At 36.9% G+C, this 26,476-nt stretch overlaps 2 protein-coding genes and 1 long non-coding RNA gene across 5 annotated transcripts in view; 2 read left to right on the top strand and 1 right to left on the bottom strand.

The window, feature by feature from the left end:
* Positions 1-894, top strand: part of LOC119084616 — a 25,268-nt gene extending 24,374 nt beyond the window's left edge. The window contains exon 5 of the mRNA XM_037194684.1: positions 740-894. Within this exon, the coding sequence (XP_037050579.1) occupies positions 740-796 (57 nt within the window). The 3' untranslated portion in view covers positions 797-894. The remainder of the gene's footprint in view (positions 1-739) is intronic.
* LOC119084619 overlaps positions 1-2,952 on the bottom strand; it is a 9,078-nt gene extending 6,126 nt beyond the window's left edge. Inside the window, exon 1 of the long non-coding RNA XR_005089100.1 lies at positions 2,941-2,952. This is a non-coding gene — a long non-coding RNA (uncharacterized LOC119084619). The remainder of the gene's footprint in view (positions 1-2,940) is intronic.
* On the top strand, positions 794-26,476 carry LOC119084610. 3 transcript variants are annotated; one of them, XM_037194676.1, is made up of 15 exons: positions 794-1,540; positions 17,498-17,660; positions 17,721-17,951; positions 18,007-18,071; positions 18,128-18,569; positions 18,635-19,556; positions 19,620-19,751; positions 19,866-20,564; positions 20,678-20,800; positions 20,860-21,105; positions 21,160-21,329; positions 21,395-21,990; positions 22,059-22,195; positions 22,268-22,334; positions 26,216-26,476. In XM_037194676.1, exons 2-15 carry the CDS (start codon positions 17,511-17,513, stop codon positions 26,292-26,294), a joined length of 4,059 nt encoding a protein of 1,352 aa, XP_037050571.1. In that variant the 5' UTR covers positions 794-1,540; positions 17,498-17,510; the 3' UTR covers positions 26,295-26,476. The 3 variants fall into 3 exon arrangements, with proteins under 3 accessions (XP_037050571.1, XP_037050569.1, XP_037050568.1); XM_037194674.1 differs by having other exon boundaries at positions 20,678-20,791; positions 20,857-21,329; XM_037194673.1 differs by having other exon boundaries at positions 20,860-21,329.

The raw sequence follows: 26,476 nt of genomic DNA, 5'->3' as shown, positions 1-26,476 counted from the left end.
AGAAATCATTCTCCGTCAACTCTCTATGACATAGCCTGGAATTTAACTACAGGATACAGGAAGTTGCATTTCTGTTTGAATAACAGTGGCTAATCAGCTGTTAACAAAATCAACGACAAAAATAAGCGATAACATGTGGTTCACGTGGTGTTACTTCGTAAAATTATTGTTAAAACTAACGAAGTAGTAGATTTTGTATCAAGTTTCTAGATGATACTTTGAACAATAGAAGTAACAGATTTTCTATAATATTATCGCTGCAAAATTGTGAACTCTCAGTCGAAAATGATTATGAATCGAGAATTCGTTTAAAATTCAAAACTAACTTAGAAAATGAAGCAATTTTTAGTCAAAATAAACAGAAAACAATTTTAAAATCATTCAATGAATTGAGTTTAAAACCGGAAGTTACGAAAAACTGTTCTGAACCGATGAAGCAATGGACTTTGTGCCATCTATATCAAAAGCTTCATGAGTCGCCGGCCTCAACTCATAGCAATTTCGTATCTTCGACTTACTGTGCAGTCATCTGACACGCAGAAGATTCGATTGCAACGATAAAATGTGGTACAAAAATGATAAAAAAAATTCATTGAAAACGACGACTAATGCCCAATATACACCGTCTTATACACACAATGGTATATAAGTTTCAGATAAATGTATCGATATTAAAAACCGCGAGTTTATACATCATATTATACACACGTTGCGCTAACTCTTTCTTACCTTTCTTTAGATCAGTCATACAGCCAGACCAGAGACCGATTCAGTAATGCGTTGGCGGGCATCCTAAGCGGATGGTCTCTGTGTGTGTCGTATAAATGTGTTTGTGGAGACATGACGGGGGCCCAATGTTAAATTTGATTTCAATATTAATACGAAAAAACGAAGGAAAAAAAAAAGCAAAACTGAAATAAGAAGGAAAAAAAAGCGAAATTCGAAAAATCGAAAATAATATCTTTGCTGGAACTTAATTTACATTTTACGCTCTGTTGTTTTGTGTCTATCGCTCTTAAATGGTGTGCAGTGCTCCATGTAGCCGAAAAAAAATTTATTTTGTATAACTATTCCAAGACTGAGATCATAATAATTATATTGTGTAATTGCCAATGATATTGAAAACAAAAATGTGTGGTGAATAAGGCATACATCATCCGTCTATCGATACGCGGACAGCTGTTACAATTTCAGTTTAATGCGATTACGTTTTTTGAGTGTGAACATGAAGAAATGAGTTAATTGAAATTGAATTTAACGAAAAAAGTGAATTAAAATTTAAAAAAAAAATCATTTTATCGGTTGTGATATGCCGAGATTGTGGCCTCGTTTTTCTAATAAGAATTTCTCGCTTCTTTGCAATAAACCGAGACACATCTGTGATATTACCGATATATACAAAAAAAGTGTACAATAGAGGAAAACGCAATAATACATCAACTTCGACATCGCGGTAAAATTTACCGTATGGTTTACCGGAGGAACGAATATTTCTTTTTCTGAACAACTTTACTGGTCATATTTGGTAACGTTTTTTGAGGTAAGAAGTTTTGAGAAAATTGCACACGAACACACCATACAACATATTATACTTGTCTTACCATTTAAATGGATATGTCGGTTCGGTTTTGCTCGCTTGCTTAATTAACGAGTACATTAAGATATTTTTTAATTGGTTTAATAACCCCATACAGTTAATAATTCTGTTTCTTTCGTGTGCTTTTATTTTCGAGCACGTCATCCCATCTTACAGCAACAGAAAAAAAAATTATTGACAAATAACGAATTGAATTTTTCGAGAAATTGATTAATTATTGGCTTTTAACATATTTTATATGGACGGACGAGCAATGATTTTTCTTTTTGCTAAAAAAAAGTAATAAAAATTGATAATAATTGGTGTCTCGGTTGACTATAATATAAAATCGACAGCGTAAGTTCGCTTTAAAACATGCTTAACTCGTTTCCACTCATTTGAGAAACATTCAATCAATGGTATAATTGTCAAAGCAGCAGAAAAAATCAGAAATGATTGAGGAAAGCATTACTCAAGAGCAAGCAATTTTTTTTTTTTAGTTTTGTAAGCAGAAAAACGGAATTTTATTTTTATAATTAGTAGAAAACCAATAACTTTTTTCTTGTCCTTCGTGGTTGATGTATACGACCTGATCCATCACGTTGACCATCACGACTGCATTTTACAAGATTACGAATCATTCAACGCTGATTCATTTCATTGATTCTCAATTATAATTTTGAAATCGACGTTAGTTGGTACTCGCACAGCCTATTTTAGGAAAATAGTTTGGGCTAAGTTTCACCGATTTTCGAGCCAATTTTAATTTCGCTAAGTTTTGGGAGATCTAATGAAATTTAGCTAAATCTGTCAATTAAGAGGCATCGATACTTAGCTAAATTGTAGCTTACATTTGTGTCTCGTATTTCATTTTTGATGATATCGTTTCATCAGAATTCTTTTTGAAAAATGTACGACCGCTTTAACAACCACCAATGTGTTAGCTTCAAGAGTAAGTACTCTTTGCAAATTCGTAACCTAATTTTAGGCGGAAAAATATACGTTTTTTGATGATTTCTCAGAACCGAAATCCTTTTTTGAAAAAAAGTAAAACCATTAACGCACACAAAAATGTTACTTTTAATGGACGAATTGGTTTGTGGGTGATCCAACTTGGAGAAACCTTTGCAAATTGCATAAATTTATGTAATCTGCACAGGTTTCTCCAAGTGGGTTATGACTCACAAACCAATTTTTCCTTTAACACATTTTTGCAATAGTTTTACTTTTTCAAAAAAAGATTTTGGTTCAGAGAAATCATCAAAAAAATTTGCAAAGGGTCCATTGCTCTTACAGTGAACGACATCTCAAATGTCTCACTGTCAAATTTTTCTGAGAATTTTATTGTGTCATTGCAAATTCACAATGACATTCTCTGAAAAAAAATGACAGTGAGACATTTGAGATGTCGTTCACTGTAAATAAAAATAAGTTTTGGTTGTAGTCGTTTGACCAGCTCTGAGAAAAGTCAATAGTTTAACGAAATGTTCGCAAAATTCTGGTCAAACTGCTGCAACCAAATCTATTTTCTGTTGAAAGCTAACGCATTCGTGTTCGTTATTGCGGTCCTTATGGATTTGAAAAAGGATTCTGATGTAAAGATAACATCAAAAGTCAACCAAAACCCAGTATTTAAGAAACGCCCAAAGTTATGCTTTTCAACAAAGCATCGATGCCTCGTAAGATGAAAATTTTGACCCTGGTCAAAACTCTGGTAAAATGTCCAAAATTTATGAAAATACTTAACGCAGTTGCTTGGAAATTTAAAATTTAAAATTGGAGATATTTAGCGAAACTCCATACAAAAACTTTCGCTAAGTTTAGGCTCAGTATAGGCTCAGGTCCTCGTTTAGAATGATACATATCTTTAAAAAAAAGTAAAAACTTCACTAAATGATGACGACACTATATTTATTTCAATGTAATCTAACACCAACCAAAACCAATTCGTCTTTTATTACAGAAATTTGAATTAAATTTTGGAGCTGGGAGACATTCAATATAAGAAACTAGCTCAAAAATCATACGTTCTTAGGATCAGTTCGTAAATTATGTCACACATCGAGGAGAGGGGTTACGAAATTTCTTGTCAGAGCGTGTCGGGATGAGTGATCTGAAAAATCGTTATAGTCAGCTTCAGTAGGTTTGCAGCCTCCGTTTACTTGTCTAAACAAACAATAGGCGTTATCAGGCGTTATCTGTACTAAGTAAACGACTGGATAACGGATCTTTTTCGTGTGTAGGGCCACTTAATTTTGCGTGTTACACTTTATGAATTTGACAGAAACAACTCTGCCGATTAGCTATGACTATGGCTGACAATCAAATTTTCATTTCTAAGCATAAATGCAAGGATAATGCGTTAACTATCTAAGTTCTAAAAACATTTTTTGCCGTCTAAACGACAAATTGAAAAGCGCATCAACTTTTAAACTGTTTTTAATCCTGTCATAAGGGCTAAGTCTGATAAAATCTGTTACTTCATTTCATCTATGTATTCTCAATAGATTGATGCAAAATCTTGTACTTCATTATTTCTAACATGCTTTTTGGTATTGTAAGCAGGGACTATTTTTGGTACAAAAAATATCCTATGTTTTCAAAATTAAGAAAACCATGGAAAAATTCCAGGAAAATACGATAAATTTTGTGAAAATATCTTATTTACGACGTCTAAAGTTTAAAGGCTCTAGTTTTGATCAAAATTTTTGACTGATTTGAAAGAGACCACGAAAATTCAATAAATAGGGCTCTAGTCTGCAGAATCAATTGACCAGTTGGTAATCAGTAAAGCTATGAGTCCATCAAACCTTCGTATGGGTCTAAAAATTTGTGTTCGCTGCTGAGAAGTCAATAAGTCATTTAATATACAAAAAAAGAAGAAAAAACAACAACAAACAGACCAATATGGATTCTCTCTATTGCTTATACGGTAATTTAAACATTTCGACACACGTCAACTTATATGTCGCACTAATTTACATTATAATAACTACAAAAAATGACAAAAACTTCTGTTTTTGAAACCATAGGTAAATGGTTTTTTTTTGCATTTAATTAAAATATTTTACCGAAAATTCTTTCCAAAAAAATTAAAATCAATCGTACGGAAAATCAGCAGCAGCGTTACGTAAAAGTGGTAAAAATTTTATTGCATCAGATTTTCGTCTACAAAGAAAATTCCGCTGACACCAAAGAGACAGACATATTCAATTCGAATAGTTTTACCATCTGGCTTACATACAAACTTATTAGGTGGGCAGAATGTAGATTTATGAATGCGAAAGAGATCTTTTCAATAACAAATTTATAGACTCTTGACATTTATTTGTTCAAAATAATGATAATAACAACTAAAATAAACAAATCAATTAATTAACATCGGGCACTTTAACAAAGAAAAACAGTAATTTTATTGGCAAAATTTTGCGCGTACGTATTATTTCGGGTGTAGCTGTTGCTGTAACGTCCTTGCGATTTTGTAGATGCTAATTTTATCTTTATAACTAAGAGAAGCTGACGTTTAAGAATTGACATGAAAAAACAAAGCACCTAGCAGGGTAATGGAAAAAAAGGGTAATACTTTAATCGAAGTATGCGAATATTTCCATACCTTTTTTTCATAATGTCATTACAAAATTACCATTAAGGCTGCTAATGGTATTATTGGTATCAAAAAACTACTCTATTTGACGTGTAAAAACCTCTATTACCCTGCTAGGTGCTTTGGAAAAAATAATCAAATTGATACTCAACGTTTCTTTCAATTATTTTTCTTTCCTTGAATACGTGCTGTGCTCACACAATAACAATTCCCAGAAAGTTGCCGAGAGAAAGTTCAAAAAAGAACGAAATTGTAGGTCTCCTTCCAGATATCCACTGATAAAGCACTGTATCAGCCTACTTCACGTGTTAACGACGGCTACGACAAGCTGTTAAAACTAAAGAAGTAATAGATTTTCGATCAATTTTGTTCAAAATAACGTTGCAGTCGAAGAATCAATGAAAATATCAGTGTCACCAACTTGGTGATATAATTGCCGTCTGTGAAAGTAAATGCGTTAAATTTCGAAAATACTGAATTTCATTGCATTTTTAATGAATTTTGTTCGTTCAGAGAAGATTGGTTGATCAACAGTAATTGCAATTTTATTCATTCACCTGAAAATACCATTTTTTAATTATGGAAATTTTATTAATGAAATGGCATTAAGGAACCGAAATTCGAATCGAAATCGTTTTAATTGGTTTTTTTTTTTAAAGCGAAAAACGATCGGGGTAATTCTAGTTCAGATGAACATTTTAATCTTTGGCATTTATGGGTTTCAGAAAAGTTTCTTTTTACCGTCATACTGTTTTGCTCACATAAAAACTTCCACTTGTGGATCTAAGCTGTTCCCCGTTTCTCTGATTTCTCCCATTTAATATGTTATTATAAACGACAAGTGAGAGAAATCGCGGAAACAGCATTAACAGCTTAGATACGACAATTCCCGTGAAGAATAGCCAAACTCAAATCGCCAAAAAAATCGCCAAAGTGTGAAGAAACGCCAAGAAAAATCGGCAATGTGTGAAGAAGCGCCAAAAACTGTGAAGAGGCTCTAAGAAATCCATTTGGTGTTTCTTCACAGATTGGCGTTTTTTCTTGGCGTTTCTTCACACTTTGGCGATTTTTCTTGGCGTTTCTTCAGACTTTGGTAATTTTTTTTGTTGATTTGAAATTTTTTGTTTATTTTGTAATTCTCCAGAAAAAATCGCCGAAATGTGAAGAAACGCCAAGAACAATCGCCAAAGTGTGAAAAAGCGCCAAAAAATTTGAGAAGGTTCAAAGAAATCCGCCTGACGATTTTCCTTGTCTTTTCTTCTAATTTTGTCGATTTTTCTTGGAGTTTCTACAAATAAACAAGGTGCTTGGTTTGACTATACTGAATTCCTCCTTCTACAAATTGTAAAAGGAAAGAGTTTCGTTCGATCCTGCTGAATTTCTTCTTCTACAAATTGTATAAGGAAGGTGTATGGTATACTGAATTTAAACAACCTCTATTCAAACGAAGGCATGCATTTTTTGTCAAATTTTAGCAAATTTAGTGCTAGTGAAAATTTAGGAAAACTCATCCAGCGAATTTACGTCATATATGTGCGCGGCGCGAAAAAAGTTGAGCTACCCTCAGACAGATAGTTTAAAAATGGGGTGCGAGATTACACCACATATATGGCTAACAAGAATAGACCGGCTGAAGCCTGGTGAGGTCTTTTTCATTTTTTTTCAATTTCTGTTTACTACTAGCTTGGTACTCATTCAAGTACCACTTTGGTATTCAACTACCAAATTTTGGAATTATGAATAGGCAAGCAAGCCGATTAATTTCATCAGTCGGTGTGCAGCTCTCAAACAGTAAACATATCTACAACATCCGTATTAGTAAACTACCATGTTGGTAGTCAACTACCACTTTGGTAGTCAGTCAACTACCACTTTGGTAGTCAGTCAACTACCACTTTGGTAGTCAGTCAACTACCACTTTGGTAGTCAGTCAACTACCACTTTGGTAGTCAGTCAACTACCACTTTGGTAGTCAGTCAACTACCACTTTGGTAGTCAGTCAACTACCACTTTGGTAGTCAGTCAACTACCACTTTGGTAGTCAGTCAACTACCACTTTGGTAGTCAGTCAACTACCACTTTGGTAGTCAGTCAACTACCACTTTGGTAGTCAGTCAACTACCACTTTGGTAGTCAGTCAACTACCACTTTGGTAGTCAGTCAACTACCACTTTGGTAGTCAGTCAACTACCACTTTGGTAGTCAGTCAACTACCACTTTGGTAGTCAGTCAACTACCACTTTGGTAGTCAGTTAACTACCACTTTGGTAGTCAGTCAACTACCACTTTGGTAGTCAGTCAACTACCACTTTGGTAGTCAGTCAACTACCACTTTGGTAGTCAGTCAACTACCACTTTGGTAGTCAACTACCAAATACTCGATTTATAAATAGACCAGCAGGCCGAATAATTTCGTCAGTCGGTGTGCGTCTCTCGAGTAAGAAACATCTTTGCTGCTATATAGTTTGGGGGTCTAACTACCAACAACTACCAAATTGCAATGTCTGCTATGAGCGATTGGTTACCAGATAACAAATAATAATTGATTTGCCTGGTGTTGGTTTGCTCATAGTAGCATTGCAATTTACCACCGAGGTAGTCAACTACCAAATATTTGAGTTATAAAAAGGCAAGCAGGCCGAATAATTTCGTCAGTCGGTGTGCGTCTCTCGAGTAAGAAACATCTTTGCTGCTAAATATTTTGGGGGTCCAACTACCAACAACTACCAAACTTTCAAATTGCAATGTCTGCTATGAGCGATTGGTTACCAGATAACAAATAATAATTGATTTGCCTGGTGTTGGTTTGTTCATAGTAGCATTGCAATTTTAACTTTTATCAATCACATTTTATTTGTGACACAGACGGACGGACGGACGGACGGACAGACGGACGGACGGACGGACAGACGGACAGACGGACGGACGGACAGACGGACAGACGGACAGACGGACAGACGGACGGACGGACGGACGGACGGACGGACAGACGGACGGACGGACGGACGGACGGACAGATGAAGTGCCCACAATAGGTCTTTTTTTCGTATGGAAAAAAGACCTAAAAACAAGAGCGCGTGGCGGTGAAGAAGGCAGATGGCCATCTGCCTTCTCCACCGCCACGCGCTCGTTCTTGTTTGGCTTTTCTTCACACTTTTTCGATTTTTCTTGGCGTTTCTTCACACTTTGGCGATTTTTCTGGGCGGCTTATCATTTTTTAGTGATTTCGTAATTCACTGGAAAAAATCGCCAAAGTGTGAGGAAACACCAAGAAAATTCGCCAAAGTGTGAAAAAACGCCAAGAGAAATCGCCAAAGTGTGAAGAATCGCCAAGAAGATTTTGGAAAATGTAAAACCACGGCAAAAACAAGAAAATCATTTCTTGGCGTTTCTAAACACTTTGGCGATTTTTCTTGGCGTTTCTTCACATTTTGGTGATTTTTCCTGGCGTTTCTTCACACTTTGGCGATTTTTTCTGGTGAATTACCAAATCACTAAAAAATGATAAATCGCCAAGAAAAATCGCCAAAGTGTGAAGAATCGCCAAAATGTGAAGAATCGCCAAGAATTTTTTTTGGCGATTTGAGTTTGACGATTCTACACGGGAATGATACGACAGTGGCCGTTTTGACGTGTAACTACTGATTCAATTTACTGTTTTGCATTTTCTTGACCTCAGAAATACTCCGAAAAAATCATCGCTCACACAGCACTGCTCCTAGCATGAACACTGAATTGAGCTACCGCTTTGGATCATTTGAGTGCCTCCGAATATTTTCTGTGTTCATGCTAGAAGCAGTGCTGTGTTCCTGATCAAAATTTGATTTTCTGACACACTCATTGTCTTCATATCACGTTAGTCAGTTCAATAAGGAAATGGAAGACAGCCTAGAAACTAAACCTATTGTAAAATCTGCCAACAATCTTTCTACAATAGGAAACAGGAGCAATAAAGTGACGAAGCTTAGAAAATTTTCCCTCGCTAAATTCACTAAACTGCGCTTACAAACGACGAGCGTTCAATCAATAGATCTGTTTCTCAATTTAGTCAATGAACGTTAGAAAATCTTTTATTTTTATCACATTGTTGTCGTTAGCAGATGGTTCAGATTTCGAGTAATTTATTTCACTTTCAAACCGAGGAATTTCCTCTAAAAGAAAATACGAAGTGACGAGTCGATCTGACCTGAATGACTTCTTTAACCTCTTGCGCTATTTATGTGTCATTCGCATACATTCTTCCACGTCGGACGAATGAATTATGGACAAGAACATGAACATCTGACAAACTACACCAACTCTGTAGCAATGTTTATGTATGCACAAAACAAAGCCTCAACTCAAATAAGACTTTTAAGGGAAAATCAGTCTTGCTCCATTAGTTCTGATCGGTGCAAAAAAAAGTGAATTATTTTCGTCGGCAAAAACTCAATTGAATGCTTATTATAATAGACATTCGACATTACATAAGACACCGCCGAACTTGCAAGAAACTGTTGCTTAGAGTGTAGGTATTATACCATTTATATTGGCCTCTGGTGCTATTAGATGCGAAATTGAGAAACAACCATTTTGCTTTGGTATGATTGCCACCTGCTAGTTTAAGGTAAGGATTGAAGAGATGGGAATATCCATTTCGAGCCAAACGAAAACTCATAAAAATTGAATTAAAAATGATTAAATGAGGCTGGGAAGGAAGTGAACAAATAAAAAACTGTTTTTTTTGTGTTCATAATTATTTACCACCCAGATTTTCACCACATGTTTGATTCTACAATTCCCATAATCATAAAAATGTACCGAACATCAAAAATGGTAATGCATTCACGCGCGGTCAAAATCCATTCATTTTTGGTCATACAATTATTCATAGCACCGAAATTGAATGAAGGAAAAAAAAAACTTTTTTTTTTCAATGAAAGTTACATTGTATGCAGTTCACCAAAATGAGAATTTCTTAATAAATAGTAAATCATATGTCTCTGTCAATCTCCACTCCATTTACGATCAAAATAATTTTATAAAAATTTTCCAATTAAATTTTAATAGGTAGGCAGAAAACAAAAACCTATTTATTGAATGTGAGTTGCATTACTCGATCGAAAGAAATATTTTATTATTTTTATACACCACCACGCGGGCCCGTGTGTTGGCTAATGTTGAATTTAACACAAGAAGTTGAAAAAGACTCTCCAACAACAGAAACATAATGTAAGAAGAATGAACGAATAACAACCGAAAAAAAATTGTTTAATCTTTTCGAAACCTACTCGCTTGTTGTATAGAGGCACACGGAGAGACATTTCAATATGACGGCTCTGTTTTGTTTATTTTTGTTGTATATTTTAATATAACTTTTCAGATTATATTGAGTGTGTACGGCTAAGAAAATTTTATATCCCAACCCACATTAAACTAAACGAAAACAAAAATCCATTCAGTTTTGTGGTATCAAATTTTTTCAATCAATACCGAACCAACTTAAGAAACTTTTATTTTCACAGTAACACACGAAAAGGAATAAAACAAGAATAGACCGGCTGAAGCCTGGTGAGGTCTTTTTTCATTTTTTTTTTCAATTTCTGTTTACTACTAGCTTGGTACTCATTCAAGTACCACTTTGGTATTCAACTACCAAATTTTGGAATTATTAATAGGCAAGCGAGCCTATTAATTTCATCAGTCGGTGACTACCACTTTGGTAGTCAACTACCACTTTGGTAGTCAACTACCACTTTGGTAGTCAACTACCACTTTGGTAGAGTCAACTACCACTTTGGTAGAGTCAACTACCACTTTGGTAGAGTCAACTACCACTTTGGTAGAGTCAACTACCACTTTGGTAGAGTCAACTACCACTTTGGTAGAGTCAACTACCACTTTGGTAGAGTCAACTACCACTTTGGTAGTCAACTACCACTTTGGTAGTCAACTCAACTACCACTTTGGTAGTCAACTCAACTACCACTTTGGTAGTCAACTCAACTACCACTTTGGTAGTCAACTCAACTACCACTTTGGTAGTCAACTCAACTACCACTTTGGTAGTCAACTACCACTTTGGTAGTCAACTACCACTTTGGTAGTCAACTCAACTATTACTTTGGTAGTCAACTCAACTACCACTTTGGTAGTTAACTACCACTTTGGTAGTCAACTCAACTACCACTTTGGTAGTCAACTATCACTTTGGTAGTCAACTACCACTTTGGTAGTGAACTATCACTTTGGTAGTCAACTACCACTTTGGTAGTCAACTACCACTTTGGTAGTCAACTCAACTACCACTTTGGTAGTCAACTCAACTACCACTTTGGTAGTCAACTACCACTTTGGTAGTCAACTCAACTACCACTTTGGTAGTCAACTACCACTTTAGTAGTCAACTCAACTACCACTTTGGTAGTCAACTCAACTACCACTTTGGTAGTCAACTCAACTACCACTTTGGTAGTCAACTACCACTTTGGTAGTCAACTACCACTTTGGTAGTCAACTACCACTTTGGTAGTCAACTACCAAATACTCGATTTATAAATAGACCAGCAGGCAGAGTAATTTCGTCAGTCGGTGTGCGTCTCTCGAGTAAGAAACATCTTTGCTGCTAAATATTTTCGGGGTCCCACTACCAACAACTACCAAACTTTCAAATTGCAATGTCTGCTATGAGCGATCGGTTACCAGATAACAAATAACAATTGATTTGCCTGGTGTTGGTTTGCTCATAGTAGCATTGCAATTCTAACTTTTATCAATCACATTTGATTTGTGACACAGACGGACGGACGGACGGACAGATGAAGTGCCCACAATAGGTCTTTTTTTCCTATGGAAAAAATACCTAAAAAAGCGCAAACCTTAACCAATCCGATTGGAATGAACATTTTTACAATATTTTGCTAAAAGTAATTGATTTTGATGTTTAAATACAAAAAAAAATCAATTTCTTCACATTACACCACCCGACCGTAGAGAGATATAATTTTATGAGATTTATTCTCCGTTTAATATATCTTTTTAATACAAAAATTAAATATCGAAACGAGGTGTTTTATCTGCCCACAGGAATATTAAATGTTTAGAAAAGTCGCTGACTCGCTCGAGAATTGTTATTGCAAATTTTATTTAATTATTTTAAAATATTCGTAATCATGTCGAATTAACCATTTTATTCACACATGATTCCATTTCGTCTGTCTCGCTTAAATCGACAACTGATTCAGTTTCAGAGTGTTGACAATTTTATCTTTTTGTAATTAGGGGCCGTTCATAAATTACGTAACGCAAAAATCAACATTTTTCAGACCCCCCCCCCCGGGTCTGTAACGCTAAAAGGGTCAAGTTTGACCCAATTTTGTTAGAACCGTAACGCTTGCCTCATACCCCCCCCCTCCCCCCTCTAGCGTTACGTAATTTATGAACGGCCCCTTAAATAAACGATAATCCTCCACTCTCATTACAATAATTTGATCATTAGAATTCTTTTTAACGATTGAACGATTCATATCGCTTCATTATGACAATGACGATAAGAATTCGATGCGATGGAGGACGAAGCGTAATATGCAGAGAGTATCTTTTCTACTAATTGTTGGATTTTGATATTCGTTTATTGCAGAAAACGTTTTGAAACCCTTTCTATATCATGTCCGGAGCGTTAGCGGAGGACTTGACGCAGTCTAACTTCCAAAAAAAGAACGAAGAAATTTTTTTGAGACGCGGCAACTACATATAGGCGAGAATTTAAGTTTCTTTCCCTTGGCCTGTATCACCACAAATCCTATTTTATCTTATTTGCGCTTCAAATACGAGCTATCACTCGACAATGTAGCTTTAAAATTACCGGAGATACATAGTTTTGAAATTGGAATTTTTTATAGAAAATACAGCAAATTGACTTTTCCCAAACAATCAAAATCTTTCAACTTACTCTGTATGTTTCTATCTATCTATCTATCTATCTATCGACGGACGATCTCGGAAACTAGTCAGCCAATCTCCATGAAATTTTGCAGGAACCTCAGGGTGGGCATAAAAATGAAATTGTGATACGCCATTACCCCAGGAAAAACCAGAATTTTGTTTTATTGGCCTCGAAGTGGTTTCGTCAAATTTTCGATTTTCGTCAAATTTTCGAATTTTTGTTATAAACTGTTATAAAAAGCAGTGCTCTAAAACTTCTAAAACGACTGATATCCCAACAAAAATCTCTTCGAGACGCAGTCTTTGAAGTACAATTTCTAAAATGAATGATATCGCTAGAGTTGACGCTTTCAGCTTCGTTACGCAAAAATTAAATTTTACACCCAATTTTAGTTCAAACAAGCTGGCTTAGTTTTTCTCATCATCTGCCAAATAATTTTTACCGAAAAAAAATTTGACTGGAAACAACCAAAATTTTACCAAAAAAATCTGCGTCGCAAAGTGGCAAATGTTCAGGAACAGACCAGCAAGAAAATTTATCTGCCACTGTCACTGAGTTAAGAATTTTTTTCTGTTTGTTATTGTTTTCGACTGCGGATATGACCTTCACCAAAGGCTCTCTACCTGGTAGAGAGCCTTTGCCTTCACACATGTCAAATAGCACAGCACTGCTTCTAGCATGAACATAGAAAATATTCGGAGGCTGACGAAATCAGTTTTCGTAAAACTCGTCTTTCGGACTTTTCGTCTCCAGCTATGCAATTAACTATTCTATGAGAAGACGAGAATGGCAATAATTTTCTAATAAAGAAAAACGAGCACTCTCCTTCGATAGTTGGTCAAATAAAGCGGAAAGTGTTGTTTTGTCGAGTTGACTTCTAACCCTTACCTGCGGCATTAGTTTAGGTAAAGATCGAAAAGATCATTTTCATTATACGGTACTCGTCAACATAACCCCACTTAATTTTTCGTCAAGTAGTCCTTAACCTCAATAAATTGACGGTAACTGCGTTCAATTTACTGGTTTTTGTATGAAAATCGTTCGTTCAATTCATTCGATATTTTTCGACATGTCTGACAGTTGGGATCGTGTCTGACGTTTACAAGGTCATGAAAATGATCTATTGTGTAGGGATTTACATTGCAATAAGCTTTACAACAAAAGATGACATAAAATCAAGCATGATAAGAAATCTAAATTAGATTTCATTTTTAATAGTAATTCACGTTTGGTTGAGCGTTTTTTTTAAAGTGCTATCATTTACATCATCAACCGTCATATTCAGATAGAATCGCCACACTGGACAAAACCATTTAAGAAAATAAATTTATTTGGATCATTCTCATAATCATTTACCCCATACCATGCTAACGAGACACTGTGTGGTGTGACGGGTATTTAAATTCGCTGGAAATAATTATGTTAAATGGCACCCAGAATCATTACATTTATCACAAGGTTACAAATAAATTTTTGAAATTGTTTAAAAGTTTCCTTTTTTGAACAAAACTTATTAAAAGCGGGAACAGATAAAATAAATGCTTCCATTGTATAAATCAATTTAATGTCAAATCTTTTTCGTTTTTATTTTATTTTTTGTTTAAAAAGATTTAATAGCTACACTTAAAAGACATTGGTCGAAAGGAAGTGTAAATTAAATAATGCTGCCGTTGGTTGATTACAAAAAAATTATTTATTTTTTTTACATCAAAATTTTTGTTTATAAATTTTTAAACAGATTTAGTGGAATGAGTTGGTATAATCATGTGGTGTGCGTGGTATGAAAAGCTTTATTGTCTTTTAAACTTTTATTTTTATTAATTATATTAAATTATTTAATGTCAAGGTTTCAGATTTAAGTCTCTCTTTTTTTGCTGCTAATTGCATGTGGTTGTTATTCAACAGCATAATTTGTTTTTACTTTTGTTGACAGCGTTGATTTTGTGTCTACTGAAACAGAAAGAGTTTTTCCATAGTGCTGTTTTTCAACGAAACTGTTTTTCGGAGTTTTTTTTCTTAAAAGGAAGTGACTGTTGATTGAATTCTTGCAATGTTAGTTGGAAAACCGACAGTGGAAAAAATTGTCTTTTAAGGGACATTCTGTATAAAAGATAGAAAGTCAAAAAGACCAGTTTTCCTGTTAATTTTATTTATCTAAAGCGAGGCCAAGGAACCGGTACTTTTTGTTTTTATACCAAGTTATTTATAAGGATTTTGGAAGCTGGAAATAGTGCTTGCGACATGAAAAGTGCGTAGGTCAATTTTTTTTAAAAAAGAGTTTCTAAAAATTCCTTAGAAAATTCTTTAACCATTTTTACGATTGTATAGTTTAAGCCAGTGAAGTTTAGAAAGGATTTTCTCTCGAACTGCAAGCATGAGTGATTGTAGTGACAGCTGCCGAATAGGGTAATATTTTGTAGATTTCCGAATTTTTAGCCCCGTACGAAGTACAAAGGGGCTTATAGGATTACGATGCCGTGTGTAATTGAAGGAATTCGAAGCAGACGGTAAGGGCAAAATGTTTGCCTATGTTCATAGATGACGAATCCGCAATAAAAAATTTGTCTGTCCGTCACGTCGATATCTTGAGTAAATCAAATCCGATTTTTCCCTGAAAGATAGTCGAAATAGTGAGGCTAAGTTCGAAGATGGGCATATTCGGGTCGGCCCTTCGTGAGTTAGGGCCACCTAAGTGATTTAAGGTCTTTTGGTGATATTTATGGAAAAATAAACGATGGAAATGTAAATGACACGGCAAATGATAGGTATTGTCAATACCAATCCAGGAAAAAAAAGTTTGTTAAAATCGGGTGAGTGGACCGCCTTAGAAGTGAAATGCTACTAGGGCCCTTTGTGTATTTCACATATAACTCGAGTAAATTTCATTCGTTTTTCGTAATTTTTGTTTGATTTGGAAGGTAATCGAAGGCCGAATAGAATTTTGTTGAAAAAAAAAATTAAATTTGGGTCCTCGGCCTAAGGCCGCTACTAGGGCCCTATGTGTATTTTACATATAACTCGAGTAAATTTCATCCGTTTTTCGTAATTTTTGTTTCATTTGAAAGATAATCGAACACCGAATAGAATGTAGTTGAAAAAAAATTTAAATTTGGGTCCTCGGACTGAGGCCGATACTAGGCCCTTCAAAAAAATAAAATTTTAGGGCGATTTGAAATTTTTGTTTCATTTGAAAGGAACGTCGTACGGGGCTTCGTAATTGCGCTATGCGCAATTTGTAAGATGTACACATTTCATAATAATTTTACTTTAACTACATTAACCGGCGCAATAGGCTTACGGTCAAAGTAGGGTGACAGACGCACTAGGGTCACGTACGCAATAGATATACGGGTTTGTACGGGGCTCAGTCGCAGCAAACGCTCCGACTGTTCTGATGGCTCGTTTTACAGTGTATTTGTATGATGCTACACCGTTCAATTTCAGATAAAACGTCTTTATACGAGTGTACACGCGCGTTCATGTAGCTGTTCCACCCGTATAAACGTATACAGTTTTCTTTCTATGATTGAACCAGCTGAAAAACAGCTGAGGTGCAATGACTATATTTCAATGACGTCCACTGAAAAATTGATAGAAATTGTTTCTAAAAAAATGTCCTGGGTGCCGATTCTCGAAACATTGACAACTTGACAGTTATTATGGGATTTTATACATGCAACTGTCAAGTTACGAATATTTGAGTTACGAAAATACGAGAATCGTCGAGAATTTAAGAATTCGTGATACAAATTGTATAGACCAGTCTTAGCTTTAAGATGACAACTGTCAGGTTACGAATTCTGAAATTCACGAGAATCGTGGCCCTGGTCCTGGTCTAATACCACAGTTATCGAAGCGCACAGTGGATATTTGTACATTTCGTTGACAAAGGATTCGAAGGAATTTATTTTAGGTTTCTGAGGAGCTTTTGAGAATTTTCTTCGATTTTGAGGATTTTTCAATTTTCTGAGGATTTTATTTTGACTGACAAAGAGTTTTCTTCGAATATCATCTCACTCGAAATCCACTCGAAATCAACATTAGTCATCGTTACGATGCATGCAATAATAACCGTAAATGATTAAAGTCGCGATTTGCTACTATTTCCGAATTTTCGAAACTTTTTCAAATTTTCCTCCAAACTATAAAAACTTACTTCTGTCGACGTCATCATCCTAATAGGAGGATCCTATTAAAAGTGGTGCTAAATGAATGAAATTTTATTTTCCTTATAATTCGCTAATGTTTTGCATTTAACTAATCATATAAATCGCTTCATCAAGCTAGAAGTACAGATGACATACAGCAATCATAAAAACCGAACGCACAAAATACTCAGTGTCCAATTTGGCCAAAAATAAACTGACTTTTCCACTTTTTTTATACCATCCAGAACATCATCTGAAATGGAGGTTGCAATGATGGAAAATTCATCCTCGCCCTTCCAAAGAGAAGTAAGAGAATGGCAAAGAGTAGACCCGAACACTGGTGCCTTGCTAACAGGCCGATTAGAAGCGGATCGATGGAACAACGGGTCAGACAATAAATACGGGAAAGTGAGTCATTTGATCTGCACGAATACCATCCCCGTTCATTAAATTTGATCCACTTCTCAGGTGATAGACTCGCAAAATGTATCGACGCCGAATGGTACGCAGTTATCACAACGAAAGGAATTAGAGGTATTACAAGCACGCACAACAGCCGGATCACTGCAGGTGGTTCGATCAAGTACGATTCAAACGTCGTCATCCAGACGTTCGATATTATCGATGAGCGGTAACAATGATACAAATGCAACAGTTTCGAACGATAATCGATCAATATCGAATATTTCGAGTTTAGTTGTACGTTCAACGGTTGTTACCGACGAACTTTTCTTAAAAAAACATTTTCTTCCAGAACGACAGAAACTCATCCAATTCGTTATTCAAAACCAATTGGAATGGAGGAAAGTCACCGTTCGGGTTCGTACTCTGATTTTGTAGATTCACATACCATAGTCATGACGGTTGTCTCTTAGATACGAAAGGGGAAGAAGTGCATCCACCGAAGACGTTACTTTGGAACAATTACGAGCAAACTCGTCGGATTCCGACGATGACGAACCTATGGAATGGAGACGAGTCAGCAAAATCCGACGATCATTACAATATCCAAAATCTATGCCAAAATTGAGTACCAGACCTACGGATCTTCCAGCAAATTTAGTGAACATTTCGAAAATTAAGCGAGACTTCGAAAGCGGTTTCAGCAGCGGCTTCTTAAAGCCTACACAATTGAAACTTTCATCGCCTAGTAGTGACGATGGAAACGAAACGAACTGTAAGAGTGTGAAGAAAGCTTCATTCATTACAGCGGATTCACTGCGAGATATTCGGGGGAAATTGAAAAGGCTCAGCGATGAGTCACTGTATAAAGACGACATTCTAGCCTCACCGGTCGAGTCAATTAACAGTATTAACGTAAATGCTAAAAATATTGCTCTGCCGTTCAGAGAAATGCAATTTTAATGTCTGTGTGCTTTCAGGACGAAATTAACACATCCTCGCCCAGCTTGCATAGTTCGGAAGCGAAAGTGAAATATCGCGAAACGAACACAGCACTAACCGACTGGCACCTGCGCAGAAAATCGTATGGATTCGAAAACATGCCAGCTGATGGTAAGGAAATGTCTAAAATGGAATCATCAACCGACAGTGGACTGGGACGATCCGGTGATATTTGGTCGTCGATGGAAAATAGCAAACCCAGGGGCACAATCATAACGCTGGGCGACAATGAAAACAACAGCAGCAGTGTTCTGCTGAATCGAGACACAAGTGACCATCGTCTATCACCGAATGATGAAAACGGATACGAGAACAAGCGACATTCGATAGCCGTTGACGAGACGAAATATGTTAAAGACTCGAAGACGTTGGTCAATCTGAATGGTTTGCATTCGAAGGAATGGAACTCATCGTCCAGCAATTTATTGGACGAGAATGGTCGTCGCATGAAACGCGTCGAATTTTGCAAAACGGAAGTTCATTTTGCGGCAGAGTCCGGCCGAGTGAACATCGTGGAAACGGACGGAAAACCGCCGTCAACAAATAATTTCCGAAGACGACGCCGGATCAGTGCACCGAGTTCGGCAATGGAAACGGCCCCAACTGGTCCACTAATGCATTTCGGCGATGAGAAAATGTTCGATCGAAATGTGGAAAAGCCAATCGAAAGCGAAGTGAAAGTACTCACAAACGGGCAAACCGGAGGTGATGACGTCACTACCACCAGTACGATCAATGGCGACGAGGACAACGATTTGGATGAGATATCGTTGCGAGGAATTTTGAAAAATAAGCCAATCAAGCCAAGGCCCTACCATTTGGGTGAGAACATTGAAAGTAGTCAGAAATTGTGGGGAGTACGACTGAAGCCGACTGGCAGTGATATTATAAAGTCAAATGGTAACGTTGTTTGGTGGTGATCCGACATTGAGATCAATGAAAATTGTTTGGTTTTGCTTTCAGATGAAAATGATGGAAGCATTTTCTCCCGAAACGAAACGAAAGACGACGTGAAGCAGCCCATAGCATTAGGATACTCGACTAAAGTTAAATTGAACTCAGATTCCCCGGTGAACTTTTCGTGGGATAATCAAAGTAAGTGGAGCCGTTTTACTGCAACAAAGTTCATTGGAGATAATTTTCGAAAGACTGCAGGTGCAACGGGTGACATCGCTAAAAAATTTTCAATTTTTTTTGTTCAATTTTCAGCGCTCGATAAAATCCCATCGAGCAACAGTCGATCACCATCCCATGATAATTCGGTTCAACCGCTCAAATCACCGGTTCTATCCCATTCCCAGTCAAACGATCTAAAATCAACGTCGCTGATCATGAAAACGATCAAATCGGCAACGCAATTCGACGAAGCAATGAAGAGTCTATCCGCCTGCGATCGCAGTTCCCTCACCCCGGATAAACAGCCACTGAAAAGCGATCAAGAACTCGGACTCGGTTCATCATTCAAGCTCGTTTCCAGTTTGAATTCATCAAAGTCCAGCAGTTCGTCCAGCATTTTATTCGAAGACTACTCGAAGGAAGAGAACGCTGCATCGAGTGCAATCAGTTTCGAAAACGATTCCAGCGCGAAGAGCATTAGAAACAATCGTGGAAATGTGGAAGAAGCATCGGATGTGAGGAAACCGATTGCGGCGCCGAGAATAAAGAAAATTGGACCGTCCACTGAATTAAGTTTGCAATTGTCACAACTGCGACGGATCTATGAGGCTGCCGATCAGTCGGTGGAAAATGGTAAAGAAAGTGGTGATGTCGGAGACAGTCATTTGAATGGAATTAGGAATCAGCCGGACGAATATACGACTGAGCTTTCGGGCAGTTGGAGCAGAATGAAAGCTAGGCGGAATATGATCAAACAGCAGCATCAACAATTCGGACACGAAAATAGTGCAGGTGAGTCGTAGGTGTTTGGGTAAGCTACATAGCAGGCACTCGTGTGGCACCGCTTCCACCTGAAACGGGTTTGGTTGCTCATCAGACCATTTTCTAACGGAATTGTTTTTCAGAAGAGCAATTCAATTCAAACAAAATGTCGATCACATTGCATTCGCCGGTCGAAGGGAGCAAAAGAATCGAGATTCCAATAGCGAAACCGAGAGCTAGTCCTTTCGTTCCGGTTCCGGTTCTAGGTAACCATTAATGGCATGTAGGGCTAATCGAGTCCAATCTGAATATTCATTTTTCTTAGACCAATCCCCAGACACAAAGTCCAGTGACTACGATTCCGAACCGGTTCCTTTTAGGCGCGACAATCCACGCAAAAATTTCACCATCAAATTTACAGATAAGCAAATCCTAAGCAAAAATGAATCATTCAAACCGGCTAATGGAGCCAGAAAGCTCAAAGAGCACGAACTTTCGTACTTTGGACTGAATGTTACAGCTGGAAACAACAACAAGCCATCCAACGAATCGCCCAAGAATCGACATGATGGCAAGTTAACTAGCGATAAACCAGACTTGTTGATAAATCATAGTCCAAATGTAGAGCGTTCGCCGAAATCGACGATCGATAAAAGTAAAATTAGCACCGAAACGAACAATCCAATTTATGAGAATGTTAAGGCGATGAAGGGATATGATAGGAAGCTGGATTTGAAGCGGGATGAGATGATTTTGAAGGAATTAAATGCGGAAGCCGATGAGGTTGCGAAAGATGTAAGTGACGGCAAGATATGGTAGACGGTTTCCGATCAAAGGTAACTTTCTTTTCAAAACCCCAGGCACTTCTGAAGCGTGTGGAAAAGGAGAAGTCTCCGAAACGGCACCGTCAATCGAAGCCGTTCGACACCATCGAAGAAGAAAAAGAGAAAATGCCGAAGAAACAAATGGAATCGAAGGCCGTTCAAGTATCCCGAGGCTTCAACGAAACGTTGACTCGAATCAAGCCGTTGAGCCGTGTATCATCCGCATCGTCATCGGAAAGTGTTTCATCGGCCGGACGTACTCATCGTGTCCAATCGTCACACAAATCGTTAACACGTACATCGTCGGGTACGAAGTCCGTTCGAGATGCTAGCAAATGCAGTCGAACGAATGGTCACAGTTCCAAGGAGGGACATTTACGATCAAGCCATGGAAGTCGATCCAGCCGCCAAACGAATTCTTCGTCGCATGAAAATTCGGTTGAAGATGTCCGAGCACGACAGAATGGTCACAGCTCCAGAGAGGCACATTTACGATCAAGCCATGGAAGTCGATCCAGCCGTCAAACGAATTCTTCGTCGCATGAAAATTCAGTTGAAGATGTCCGAGCAATAGTTGTCGCACCACGACGAATTAGACGAAGCAATGGAACCGAAGAAACTGCCAACGAAAGGTTAGTCATTGAGAAATTCTTTGAAGAAGAACGAAGAGCCGAATTGCCAATTTTTACCGATTTTACAGAGAGTCACAAAGAAAGTTAGAGAGAAAGCTTGACCATCATCGGACGTCATCCTCATCTCGTTTAACCAACGGTGAAAGAGCTTCTGGATCCAGAAGTTCGAATCGATCGAAAGAGTTAGCATCCTCAAAGGAGAAAGGTACGACTGTTCTTTAGTTGTCTCTTGATGTTTCGAGTGTGAAACAAAAATTTTCTCCAAATTTTGTTCCAGTTAAATCTTCGACCAATGAAACTGACAAAAAGCCTAACAAGACCAGTGTGACAACGACTACAACAACGTATGTATTACAACAATCATATATGATTCCGCCTCCACGAAAAAAGCGTAGACTCAGAAATGTGTCACGCGTTGGCACACCATCGACGATAATCGCCAAACGAAATATAAAAAATCGTAAAAGACAGAAACTGTTAGGAACATGTGTTTGTTCGTGATAAATAGACAGACACAAATACACGCACACACTACCTCCACACACACATAAATCATATGCGTCATTCACATTCGAGGTAGTAGATTTTCGGCTACGTTTTATGTTTAAAAAAATGAAAAATTTTAAAAATTTTATAATTTGTTCGATCAAAATAATAATTTCGTAGAAGGAAATTGGTATTTAGCGACTTTGATTTCACATTTAGTTTTCTTGGAAGCTTCTTTGAGTATGTATGGCAATATGGCATGCGTTCATGATCTTAACAGTAGTCTAGGCGTTGAGCTTTTGTCTATCCATTCTATCGGGAGTTTCATGCGATCATTCTGTCTCACCACTCGAAAGATATCTCTCTACGGGAGATTCGGATTTGATTCGACTAAACGATAAAGGATATGAAGGAAGCCATAGGTGCTGGCCAGCTACAGTCATGTGAAGTCAAACTTTTCTAGCTCATTATCGCCTAGTCTACGAGAGATAAAATGAAATCGATCTTTTTGTTAGATGTAGAATCGTAGTTCTACGGTTATTTTCGTAGCTTTCTCTTCATCGCAGTATTGGTCTATGTATTTCTTTCAATCCATTCTAACTTCATCTCTATTTTTTCGCTTAAACCAATCGACATACACATTTCAGAGTGCAATATATGGGAATTAATTCTTTGGATAGTTTAAAGTTTACAAAAGTTTGTCGCAAAATTCTCGAAAATAGAGAATTTAGAGTTTTTTTGTACAGTGGATGTCAGTGAAATATAGGCAAGAACCTGCTTATACTTGCTTATAAGTGATATCGCCAAATCTTCAGGTGATTGGGGAACAAGCGGCCTCCGATTTTAATGAGTGATAGCTCGTTGGATTCGTCTTTCAATTCTAGGAAACACGTATCTTTCACTTTTTCTAAAAAAAATTTGTTTTCTGCGTTCAAAAGTGAAGACATGTCAGAGGGTACCGAAAACAGTTTTTCGGCAATAACTCAAGAAAAAATTATTTTAAATTGTTGTAATGTTGTACGAATATCGGCCTTGGAAAGACCTACAGGTAGAGTATACGCACCGCTTGGTGCGAGTAGATCCACGAGAGTTACGACTAAAAATGTAGTGAATGTTCGGAGAGTCCGCCTTCTCTGCAGCTTCGATGTTCTACGGAACTGAGTATGGGGTGTTGTAGCTGGCCTCAACTACTATCGTTGCACATATAAATGAACCCAGTACTTTTGTGCTGCAAGCCCACAGAAGTGTTGGAAAACGAGTTGGTGCCAAAATGCAGATTTTTCCTTCTTTCCGGGGGCTCTACAGCTGGAACAGCATCTGGAACGGTACTATGGCAGTCATTTTTTATCGTCAACTATTCTTTTACGTTATCAATACAAAAGTGCGTCGCTATGTCACGAAATGACTGCCTTAGTACCGTTCCAGATGCTGTTCCAGCTGTAGAGCCCCCGGAAAGAAGGAAAAATCTGCATTTTGGCACCAACTCGTTTTCCAACACTTTTGTGGGCTTGCAGCACAAAAGTACTGGGTTCATTTATATGTGCAACGATAGTAGGTGAGGCCAGCTACAACACCCCATAATCGGTTCCGTGGAACATCGAAGCTGCAGAGACGGCGGACTCTCCGACATTTTTAGTCATAACTCTCGTGGATCTACTCGCACCAAGCGGTGCGTATACTCTACCTGTAGATCTTTCCAAGGCCGACATTCGTACAACATTACAACAATTTAAAATCATTTTTTCTTGAGTTATTGTCGAAAAACTGTTTTCGGTACCCTCTGATATGTCTTCACTTTTGAACGCTTTTCACAGAAAACAAATTTTTTTTTTAGAAAAAGTAAAAGATACGTGTTTCCTAGAATTGAAAGACGAATCCAACGAGCTATCACTCATTAAAATTGGTGACCGCTTGTTCCCCAATCACCTGAAGATTTGGCGATATCACTCATACTTATACTTAAAGGCAGTCTTGTTTGAAGGTATGAACCAGGTGAAAATCAGCTGAGGCAAATTCTCATCCTTATTTCACTGACGTCCGCTGCTGTAGTGAATTACTTCCCACATATTCTGGTTCTTCATTTTTGTAGAATTGTAGGAATTGTAAAAATCCGAACGAAAAGCCACTAATAAATATTTTCCATCCCACACTTTAATCCCACAATTTAATTCCATTCTAATTCCAAAAATTCCACTGACATCACAGATAGAAATAAGGAACTAGATTTTAATCTTGTAAGGATTGACGGTACGCAACTGAATCTTTTTTGGAATTAAAATTTAGTTCCGAGGGGAATTACTTTAATTTAATCCAAACTCATTAGGTCCTTGAGAGATTACATTTTAATCTTTCAAAACCTTTTGTTCCGAATTGCAAAAGAAAAATTTAAATGTGGTGACATCATAGCGAAAGCAATTGTTTTTTATAATAAAATCAGAGATGAGAAATACACAAAATTATTTACCTGACGAGATTTGAACCAAAGAACCTCGAGCTCTCCATAGTCAATGATCTTGCTAAAATTCTATCTTAATCCGAGCTCAGCTTATTTTGAACCATTGTTGCAAACAAATTAATTTGGGATAAAAATGGGTAGGCAAAATACCAGCTCTAGCAAACAAACTCGTTTTCGTGTGTTTATTGACCTCGGCTTCGCCTCGGATCACACGAAAACTCTACTTTTCATATTTTTATCCTTTGTTATGGAAATAACTATTGTTTTCAAATAGAACCTCAAAGTTTGTCAAAATGTTTTTTGTTTTAAAGTATTTGCCAACCATCAACTAGAATTTCCACAATTTCCAAAAAATTCTTTAAATTTTAAAATTTTTAAAAACTTTAGAAAATAGACGAAATATCTAGAAATTTTGCAAAAGGTTTTCTAGAAAATAGGGATGTGGTATTCTTGAACAGCAAATTATCAATTTGGTGCTTAAAAATCATTTCTGCTAAAGAGTTGCAGAAACCCTTTGTTGTGAAAGAGATCATTTAGAACTGACTTTTTACTCTCAAGTCTTCTAAAATCTGAATGTCCTGAAAATCCTAACCCGAACCCTAATATAAGTGTTCCCAGTTGGTATACAATCCCCACATATTTAACTAGAAAGTAATGCCCTTTGACCTAAATATTTTAATCCGATTTTTGTATCTGTGATGTCCAATTAAATCCACTAGTGGTTTTCCACTCGTAAGAACCGTTGATTGGTTATGTCACACGAAGTTACTTGAATACAAAAATCCCTAATTATAAAATGGAAGTGGATTGAGAGCTGCTTTCAATGACTTTTTTTTTAGTCTAAAGAGCATTTGGATAATTTGAATGACTTCATCGCACTTAACTAATTAAACGTATCCTGGGCAAACCATCAAAAAACTAAGACTCTTGGTTTGTTTAAACGAAAACCAAAAATCATCAGAAGTTTGGCTTACACATATTCTTAACCTTTTACGGACGGCTGTGTCACTTGTTATCGACAACGATGACAATAGTAAATTGAACTGTACCTAATGTAGCCTATGCTTTTTATCAATCTGTTTACAATCAAATCTAGAGGAACTTCTAAATTGATCTAGAGGAACAGATTCGATAACTGTATAGGATAATGATGTCGTCTGTGAAAGGTTAAATAAAATCATCTTCATCCTTCAACACTAAATAAGTAGAAACCGTGATGAAAACACACACCGTTCTGGAGCCGGAATTCGAAATGTTTCATTAAAAATGTTTTATTGCTTTCAGACACTCAATAAAATTGTCCCATCCGACCCATGTACATCATCATCGGGAAAAATCATCACGAATCAAACTACTAAAATAACAGAAGTGAAAATTATCAAATGCCGACCAATGTTTATGCGCTAGAACCTTATAAATACGTATATGCTTCGCTCATCTTATATCCAACTAAAACGAAATGATCATCATGAATAACTTGCCCTAATTAAACTAATTAATGAGTTTTGAATTTAATTACTTTTGGAAATAAATAACATCGAAGAA

Source organism: Bradysia coprophila, unplaced genomic scaffold (assembly GCF_014529535.1).
Source record: "Bradysia coprophila strain Holo2 unplaced genomic scaffold, BU_Bcop_v1 contig_87, whole genome shotgun sequence".
Lineage (NCBI taxonomy): Eukaryota > Metazoa > Arthropoda > Insecta > Diptera > Sciaridae > Bradysia > Bradysia coprophila.
The sequence above is the reverse complement of the archived record's forward strand: the minus strand, read 5'-3'. Positions and strand labels throughout refer to the sequence as shown.